The sequence below is a fragment of the Pecten maximus genome, chromosome 5 (genome assembly GCF_902652985.1).
Source record: "Pecten maximus chromosome 5, xPecMax1.1, whole genome shotgun sequence".
NCBI lineage: Eukaryota > Metazoa > Mollusca > Bivalvia > Pectinida > Pectinidae > Pecten > Pecten maximus.
The window spans coordinates 31,879,818-31,890,809 of record NC_047019.1 but is presented as its reverse complement, the minus strand read 5'-3'; the positions used below and the strand labels follow the sequence as shown (position 1 = coordinate 31,890,809).

Genomic DNA, 10,992 nt, shown 5'->3' with positions numbered 1-10,992 from the left:
AAATGATGAACTGAATGTGATGATGTGTAAATGATGAACTGAATGTGATGATGTGTAAATGATGAACTGTATGTGATAATGTCTAAATGATGAACTGAAAGTGATAATATATAAATGATGAACTATATGTGATAATGTGTAAATGATGAAGAATGTGTTAATGATGTGTAAATGATGAACTGTATGTGATAATGTGTAAATGATGAACTGTAAGTGATAATGTACAAATGATGAACTGTATGTGATAATGTGTAAATGATGAACTGTATGTGATAATGTCTAAATGATGAACTGTATGTGATAATGTCTAAATGATGAAATGAAAGTGATAATATATAAATGATGAACTATATGTGATAATATGTGAATGATGAAGAATGTGTTAATGATGTGTAAATGATGGACTATATGTGATGGTGTGTAAATGGTGAGCCACACGTTAGCAAAATGTAAACGATAATGAGTAAAGTGATAATATGTAAGTGATGCAGATGTTTTCGTTAATATCTATTTATCATAAGCACATGTATTTCATTTCAATGGTGTTTTATCCGTCTTTTATAATCAATTCTCAAATGGCTCATTTAATGCAACGATCGATGAACGCATGCACACGTAAAAGTGACCATTTGGAACCATGTTTGTGTTACTATGTTATATATCTTGTTTTTATAGTATATTATGTTGATAGGGAGGATAAAGATTTAAATTTTCTATCGAAATTGTACGGCGTTGAATATATATGTGTACCATTCGCATCTATGTAATCCATGTATTGATATCATCTACAATAGACGATTTGTCACTATGTTCATGTCGGGGTAACAAGCCGACCATCTCTGTCTCGTCGCCTAAACTTTCATTGTAAGCGTTGAAGGAACGTGGTTGCGTCGCAGTCATAAGCACTGCGGATATTTCTGGCTAGATGAGAAGTCGTAGATCGTAGGTTTGAGGACACGAGTCATAAAATTGTCTTCCTTTGTCATTTGTGAACTATGTGTTATATCTAATTATCAACACGATGTATGCACTTTATGTCGTCGATTCGAAGGATAAAGATTCAAATTTTGTATCGTACGAGAGATGACTGATATGTTATGAGCCTCGTATTGAAGGAAGTACACAGGGATGTTCTTTTAAGTCCTACTATTCTCTGACTATATAGGGCCGTGTACCCAAGGGCTGGTCTCATTTGGTTAGTTCATATCGACGAGGTTGCACCGAAACATAAACAAAACAACCGGCTTTTGCAAAATAGACAAAATTGATGAAAAACAGTGATCCAATATTTGGACATATGGATGAAACATGGGTTCATCATATTACCTCAGGGGCCAAGCAAAATTTGAAAGACTTGAAGCACCTTGGCTCTCCCCTGCTAAAGAAGACACGTATTGTTCCATCAGCTGGGAAGGTTATGGCCTCGGTTTTCTGAGACAGATGGTATTCTGCTGATAGAATATCTCGAAAATGGACGAACAATCAATGTCATATACTATGCTTCATTTCTGAGGCAGTTACGGAGAAATATTAAACTTAAGCGCCGCGGAAAGCTCACTGAAGGTGTGTTATTTCATCAGGTCAATGCTCCTGTCCACAAGCCTGTCATTGTTATGGTTGTCAGTTACGATTGTGGTTTTAAATCGATTAAACATTCGCCTTAAACAGCTATTTCTTACCCACTTTCAGTCCGATGATGACGTCATACATACAGTGGATGCATTTTTAAAAAGCCCAGAAAAGGAGCTCTATAAAAGTGGTATTGAGGCCCTAAAACACTGCTGGCGTGTAAAGATACTGAATGGTGTATGTTGAAAAATAATAGAATATGTCCGGCAAAATTCAAATATTTCAATATGAGGCTCACAATTTATCTACAATGTATCAATCCTCGTAGTTCATATATAAAAAGCAATTAAATACTCGATAGATTGTATACATGTGTCAAACATTATCAGAAAGCAACTACACGGATTTTTTTACTATATTTGGTATTGAATATCGTTGTTGTGATTCAGAAATAACAACATCAATATATTGTTACTTTTACTTTTTTTGTATATGAACGTAAGTCTTTGATCACATATATCACATACACATGTATAGGTTGGCTAATGTTAAAAAACTGGAGGGAAGGGTAAAAATGTCACCAATTGCATATCATCTCGGAATGTGGTAAAAATAGTGTTTATAGAATCAATGTTTTAGTGCTTATAAATTAGAGCTCAGAGAGGTCATTTCTATACTTATACATATACATATTTATTTTCAGATATGCAAATATTCAAGACCTCAGTTAAGCTGCCATTGTGTATTGGCAAACTAAATCTAAACAAGCAATCATATATTCCTATGAATTTAACTAGTTAGTGTATTTACGACATGTAACGTCTTGCTATGAAAACGATTATAAACACTGGTTAAATTTGCTTTTTGTTATATTTATTTTTTATTTTAAAGGTGTAATTGCATTTTTTGTCTACAGATGGTCTTGTTATACAATGGAGGATGTAAAGCAGATGTTGGTACAGCCTGTACCAATGATGGTACTAGTTACTGTACTACAGGGGAGATCTGTAGTGGTGGATTGTGTGCCTGTAATACAGCAACTCATTACCAAAGTGGATCAACCTGTCTGGAAAGTAAGTGCAGAGATTACTGATTTTTTTTGCATTTGAATTTACTTTTATCAGGGTATATGTAGAACACATGATTTCTCTTGATGTTTGTTTGAACTGTTCGGCATTTGCATTTTTTTGGGCAATATCCTACACTTGGCATTCTATTAAACAAGACTTGAACTCATTGTATGTACATATTGAATTTTGAGATTGATCAGAAGACAAAATGGCCACTTTTTGAATTTTGACTGTGTAGTCCTAGGTTTCCTTTGTTTTTAAATGATTAAAAAGATCAAACAGTGAAGAGGATAGCCTTACATATCTTATATAGATAGACCAAATATGGACTGTTCTACAATATATGGTGGGCATTGAGATTCCTCTTGGACCTCTTGTTTGAAAGAGTTTAGGTGATAATGAGGGTTCAGTGGTTAATGCTTGAGACTTTAGCATCCCTGTAACTAAGATTAGTTTCATATTCACAGTTAGAGATCCTAAAGTGAATTTACTGGCATTTATATGTTTGGTAATCAACAAACAAGATCTCATCTAACGGAAGGCAACTGATTAGAGTAGATATGAATTGTAACACCTGTAAATATATAAGTCATTAAAGATGATTGACATCATAAACAAGGAGTTGTTGTTCCTGTTGTATCTGTTTTGTAATTAAAAGAGAATTGTTAAGTAACGAGAAACTCATTAGAGATGCCAGTGAGTGTAAATCTTTTCTACTGAGTTCTGGGAAAGTGCCTGTATCGTGCAAAGTACATAAGGGATATTTTAGGGACTTTATATACTTTTTAAAAAACCCTGTAATTTACACACATTTTTGGGGTTAAAATTGCTGTTGAAGTTGGGGTGCAGTGATTACATTGGTACAAAGATCTTCCAGTATCATAGAGTGTTCATTTCTTTCTCTTTTTTTGTGTGTAAATTACACTGGTAGATCGATCTATAGTCGGTTTTTTTAGCTGTTTCAAGGTGATTTTTATGGTGCATAAATTAAATGTAAATGTAAAAGTGTGTAAATTACACAGATTGTTATGGAAACTGTACGCTAGCACTCTACCTTCTTTAATGATCCAGTCTTGAAATTTCATACACTTGCTGAAACCAGCATCTCTTGTACAAGCGCATGTTTCAACGACATGGGTTCTAAAATGATGCCATTGTTACTAAAAATAGATTTTCACCCTTATGCTTTACCAACTTCATTAATGTTCCATTTTCCCCGAAAATTCATACACTTATTAAAATTACTCACAACTATATATCTCTTGTACGAAATTACATTTCAACCACCTGCATGGGTCAAATTGATATCATGCTCAATAGACTTGAATAACCTGTGATTGTCTTGATCATAAACTTAATTAAGATATCATCGCTAGTACAAGATATAGTTTTTTATACTCCTTGAGTTCCATAGACTTGCTCACCAACTTTCATGCATTTATTAGTTAGATTTAGGTTTCAATATCCTGGGTTCAAAATTGAGGTATTTATAAACTAGCTATAGTCTGCCGTTATAAATATCTAGATGTTTGATGCCCTAGCTCACTCTACCAACTTTATACTTTATATCTGAACATCTTAAAACTTCACACAGTTCTGTACTACTCACCCTTACTATTAATAAAATTTTCATCATCATCACTTTAGCAACTTCTGCAATTACATGGTATACGATAAAAGTTTTATTACTTTAAATCTTACATTTATTATTGCAGCTTTGTGATAAGAAAATGCTTATCATAGTTGCTTGCCATCATTCATTGCATATTGGTCAATTTTGAATCAATGTTATTCACTTGAGATATAATGTCTTGTTATACAATGTGCTTTGAGTTTGTTCATGATGTATTCATGTACATGTATAATGTTGTAATGTGTATATACTGTACAACTAAAAATCCGGGCTGGGGATACAGGCTGTAGTGGTATAGCAGATGCATGTACTGCCATGTCAACCTGTACTGGAAACATACCGTATTTGACCTAATAAGGGCGCAGGGCGCGGGTAATTGACAGTGGGGCGCCCTTATTAAGATTAGTTATTCTGAAGTTTTATGAAATAGACTATACCTTATAGCAGAATACCCAAGATTGTGGAAACGGTAAAATATTCAGTCATAAAAAATATTCCAGATGAAGATATCTATTCATTATCATATATTAAGCTTAAACATCACTTGAATACTCCTGTAAACTTGTAAACCATGCCAGCTGATCTTTAGACCAGAGAACGTGTGTTCCACCATTTAAGTTCAAATGGAATTCTTTTGTGTTCTATTTATAGAAACAGGTGATTTCCCAGATCATATCAGACATCGTTTTCGTTTACCTAATAATTGATTTACAATGTCTTTTACTAGCTTTCTGTTCTGAACAAAAGTCATTTATCAACAAGAATGAAGTCTTTTACTCTATCTTCAAATAAAGATGGTAAGTTATTATTTGTATGTGTGTTAGTTTTGGGTGCTCTTTGCACTGACATGTCATCTGTAGCCTGTAGGAATACACAAAATGTGGCGAAAACATGTGTTCTAGTTACTTAATTTGCTGAAGAAAACTGAACACATAAGTAGTAAAACATTTCACATGAATTATTACTTTTGAACACCATTTTGACACTCAGTCAAAGATTTATTTCCTTGAAAAAAAGTAGGGCGCCCTTATTAAGTCAGGCGCCCTTATTAGGTCAAATACGGGTATGTGTTTGTAACGAAGGCTACTATGACAGTGGTGATGTCTGTTCTGCAAGTAAGTTTGTAGTTCAGCTCCACTAACACAAAAAGGAACAGTGTCTCGTTTTGGACTAATGCTTAAACTGATCATTTCATTTAACATTAAATAAGTCTGCATGCATTGAGAAACTGAGCTAAACACAAAACTAAGTCCAGATATAATTGGTGATATTCCGCAAATGAAGGTTATGCTAATTAAGATTTCCACTTCGTGATCTCAAGTTCGCCAAGTTTGCTTAAGTTGAACATTATAAATGCACACTGACAAATCAAACTTTAAGAGAAATATTAATGGTATGACATTGCAGTGTTTTTGTTTGGCCCATTTTACCGCCAAATATCAACTGTACATTTGTACATATTTCTTCTATGCCAAAAATGTTACGTTTTCCCCAAAATTTCAATAAAGGTTCCCAAATAATAAAGTTGATTATCAAAAAAAAATTTACCTGCATCTCTCACATTTTGTAGATGATAGCGTCACGATTTTCTTGTCATAAAGTATTTTGTTTAACCTAATTATGAACGTTATCACTTCAAACAGGTTACATCATAGAATATTTCAAGTGCTAAAATGATGCAGACATTGAAAAAAAACATGTTTTAAATATTACCAAATACTATACGCAAAACGACTGACTAAAAATACATGTTCAAGGTCTTGTACGAATTAGTGATGCAATAGTATGTTGATAGTAATTGTTTAGCAGGCGGGTTCTAATTCACAGAGTGTGCAAACACATGTCTGTAATGGCGTACAGTTGAGAAGAATAATTTTGTTACCCAGGGTACAAAAGAGTTACACTGTAGGAATGATAACGATGTGTGTACATGTAAGTTCATCAAGGTTACAAAACACCATTATCAAATTAACAACATTTGATCAAATATATCAACAGTAATTATGAAAGTCATAAATTCCTATGTATATTCTACTCAAAATTTTCCTTTTGATACAAAGCATAGTGACAGTAATGCAAATATACAAAGTTTCTATATATTAAATCATCTACATTTTGAAGTGTATATATGTAATTTGCCAAGTACATTTTATACATATGAGGCTGTAACTTATTACAATTAATCATAACATGGGGACACAAAGGATTTGAATTAAAGAATTTGCCTATTTTTGGTAAGGTTTTTGGAAATTTTAATGGAAAACTTGTTATCCTTCTACTCATGCGAGTAAAGATTTTCAACCTAGGCTGGTATGGACCTTTAATTACCGTGTATGTATCTAGGAATATTATTTTTTTGGACATAAACTCATCCGGTGTGGGGCTTGCTACACTTTGCTATCAGCAGTGGGAGGGATTTTATACCCTGTTGGAGAGCAGTGTAGGCAGGGTATGAATATTCGTTCTAACCAGGATTTGCCACTTGAACAAGGAGCTTTCGTTGACTAATTTAAAGGAACTTGTTGATCTTTTACTTTCCCAATCCAGAAACCATGGGAGGCTGAACAATAATTGGAAGTCCGAACAAAAACACTGCATTGTCTCTTTGTCTGGAAATCTCCTACATTTTTTTTTAAATAATCACTTTGAAATGTGGGCTTTAAGATCATGATATGTATTGATGTTTCAATAAACGACATTTTGATTTAAAACATTTTGCAAAAGTTATTACCCTTTGATTAATGATAATTTCATAACAACTAGTATTTGATTTTTGTCTTGGAGATGTGTGAAAAAAAGTTTTGAGGAGTTATTTTTTATCCCGATTCTTCTTCTTATATTTTAACACATTTTATACAAATGGGTAAGACAGCAGACTATACCTATATTTATACCTGATTTTCATTGACATTAGTATAATTAATTTGATATAACATGATAAACACAATTAATATTATGGTGAAATCTTGTTAGTGTATTAGGACACTACAAACAAGGCTGTGACTAATGTATCGGGATGGTATACCAGTGAGATGAATGGACATATTGATTTATGGAGAGTACAGATTGTCAGGCCTACCAGAATTTGGTCACTATCGACATAGCATATGTTATATATATTTGTACCTTGTAATAGTACAGCCAATACATATATATATACTGCCTTATCAACACACAAAACAAATGTGTCTGTAACAAAGGCTACTATGACAGTAGTTCTCCTTTGGGACTAGTAATGCTTAAACTAATCATGGTACTTTGAGAAAAAAAAGAATAGCATTTTGAAATTGTTTTCTATCAAATATGTCCAGTTATATCAATAACATTCCTAATTTCCAGTTACTGCACCATGGATTATTGGTAGTATTCTGTAAATGAAGGTTAAGATTTCCACGTTAAATTGTGATCTTATATTTAAAATTTTGTTAAAGTTGAACATTGCATGCACTCTCACTCATCAGAATTGGATAGAAATGATTTGGTATGGAGTTGTATCTATGTCTGGAGATCTCCTACAGTTTTTAACGAGTCACTTTGAAACTTCGTGGGTTTTATGTATGATCATGATATGTTTTTATGTTTCAACAAGCGACATTTTAATTCAAAACATTTTGCAAAAGTTATTGTCCTTTGAGTATTCAGTATTTTATTTTTGTCTGGTGATCAACAAGACAAAGTTTGGGGAGTTATTGTTTTTAACCGGATTATTCTTTTTCTTCTTTGCAGAGATAAGTATTAGACACACTCTAATTTATAAGATGAAGCACAAAAAAGGCCATTGTCCACTAAATGGCCGTCCAGTGGTCCTACTTCAGATTTGTCAAAATTTACACGTCTGATTTTCATGGAAATTGGTATACCTGTTTGGTACAACATGATAAACACAATGTTGAAATCTGGTTTTTGATATTACAGGCTTCTGAAAGTTTGAAATGTAAATATCAATTTCTATTCACGTTGAACTTTACTGTTGGAAAACATCATTGAAAGAACTAAATTGTCCAATTTTGGTGTTTCAGTGTATCATGTCACTGCAAACATGGCTGCAATTAATTATCGGCTATACTAGTACATGTTAAATGAATGAACATTAATATATAGTTAAGTGATTGAGATATCAGAATTTCAACATTTCCTACTTGTCCTAAATGCCTGGATGGATTTTGATGAAATTCAGTTTGAAGCATTATTGGACAAAGGAGAACTAATGTTTTATAAACAGAAGGTGTGGCTCCCTTGGGGGCTGAAGGAGTAGTGCCCAAAGGAGAAATTGAGGTAAATCCTGTAAATCCCTACTAGTCCTGAATGCCTGAATGGATTTTGATGAAATTTGGTCTGAAGCATAATTAGGCAAAGGAGAACTAATGTTGTATAAAGGGAAGATGTGGCCCCCTTGGGGCTGAAGGCATGGGGTGCAATAGGGGAAATCGAGGTAAATCCTGTATATCCCTACTAGTCCTGAATGCCTGAATGGATTTTGATGAAATTTGGCCTGAAGAATAATTAGGCAAAGGAGAACTAATGTTGTATAAAGGGAAGAAGTGGCTTCCTTGGAGCTGAATGGATTTTGATGAAATTTGACCTGGAGATGATAATTTGACAAAGGAGAACTTATGTTATATAAACGGAGGGTATGGTATTCCTGTGGCCAGAGTTGTTGGGCCCAATAGCGGAAATTGAGTTAAATTCACATCACAATCATTTCATGACATCAATGATTTATTTGTATTTTATGTAATATCATAATAAGATTGATGCAACATGCTGCGATCACTCTATATCACTTTTGCCTGATTGCATTAAACAAAATTATTTCTAATCAGGACTGAATCCGGGAGTGACATGCCCTATATCACCAACAAATGCATGTATGGACAACTCTGTGTGTACCAATACTGTGTGTACCTGTAACTCGGGTTACTATGACAGTGATGGTCCTTCAACCAATAATGGGATATGTACTGCAAGTAAGTTAGATGTTAACACTTTTGAGTAATGAAAGATATTTTTTGACTTCATTAGAAGTCTGTCAAATGAAATGTATTTTTCTAAATAAATATACACCACAATCTTTGATTAATCCTTCCTATATAGACCTGTAGGTATAGGCAAAGTCTACTAAATGTTAGGGTAACAGTTCCCAAAGAATCGAACGAAAATGTTAGGATGGAATTATCAGGCATAATCATTTGAACAATGAAGACAGTGTATTATATGATGGTTGATAGAAACACATGTCATACTGAATTTAAAACGTCCATTAGTCAGAAATCTACTCACCTGATATCATACCAAGAATTGTGACCTTCATCATTTTATAGATAGTAAAAGTAGATCAATATTTAATGTTAAGTATCAATTTCAGATCAAATCAAATCAAGTTTATTTAATGATGGTATACGGTAAAAACAAAATAACATTAGCTCTTAGACTATTCAGCTGTTAAAACTGACACAGTTGTCAACAAACAGCTATAAATGTGGCATTTCGTGCTGAGGTATTGATCTGGTTTATTTTGTCAAGATTATTTATAGTGATTAACAATCACCAAACTCCATGTGATATTTATGATAACCTTTGGTACTTAGTGTTATCTTTGATACTTTGGTATATCTTGGTGTAATTATACAATCAGAAATCCTTCCTGGAGAGTCCTGTAACAATGTGGCCAATGAATGTACCGACTTGTCTAGCTGTAGTGGTGGTATATGTACCTGTAACACTGGTTACTACGACAGTGGATCTACATGTCAATTAAGTAAGTTATTATAACACTGTAATGGTACTTCACTAGGAACATTATTTGTTAGCTCTAGGTGTTTAAAGATTTTGAAATCATTGAGCATGTATATTAACATTTGCACTTTTAAAAGTGAAATTTTAAGAATAATTTTGTGTCATTGTATCTCTTTCTCATTTTACTACAGTCACATAATTACTAGTATCTGATGTAAACCACTTATTAAATGGTCACATCACAATCATTTTATGACATCAATGATTTATTTGTATTTTATGTAATATCATAATAAGATTGATGCAACATGTTGCGATCACTCTATATCACTTTTGCCTGATTGCATTAAACAAAATCAATTCTAATCAGGACTAAATCCGGGAGTGACATGCCCTTCATCACCAACAAATGCATGTAAGGACAACTCTGTGTGTACCAATAATGTGTGTACCTGTAACTCGGGTTACTATGACAGTGATGGTCCTTCAACCAATAATGGGATATGTACTGCAAGTAAGTTAGATATTTACACTTTTGAGTAATGAAAGATATTTTTTCACTTCATTAGAAGTCTGTCAATAGAAATATATTTTTCTAAATAAATATACACCACAATCTTTATATGATGCTGATAAATCCTTCCTATATAGACCTGTAGGTATAGGCAAAGTCTACTAAATGTTAGGGTAACAGTTCCCAAAGAATCGAACGGAAATTTTAGGATGGAATTATGAGGCATAATCATTTGAACAATGAAGACAGTGTATTATATGATGGTTGATAGAAACACATGTCATACTGAATTTAAAATGTCCATTAGTCAGAAATCTACTCATCTGATGTCATACCAAGAATTGTGACCTTCATCATTTTATAGATAGTAAAAGTAGATCAATATTTAATGTTAAGTATCAATTTAAGATCAAATCAAATCAAGTTTATTTAATGATGGTATACGGTAAAAACAAAATAACATTAGCTCT

The 10,992-nt window shown here is 33.1% G+C and overlaps 1 protein-coding gene across 1 annotated transcript in view; it reads left to right on the top strand.

Moving 5' to 3' along the window:
* Positions 1-9,101: 9,101 nt before the first annotated feature.
* Positions 9,102-10,992, top strand: part of LOC117327797 (platelet binding protein GspB-like) — a gene marked incomplete in the record, with an annotated part of 631,084 nt that continues 629,193 nt past the window's right edge. The window contains 3 exon segments of the mRNA XM_033884978.1: positions 9,102-9,239; positions 9,908-10,030; positions 10,379-10,522. Coding sequence (XP_033740869.1) covers positions 9,143-9,239; positions 9,908-10,030; positions 10,379-10,522 — 364 coding nt within the window.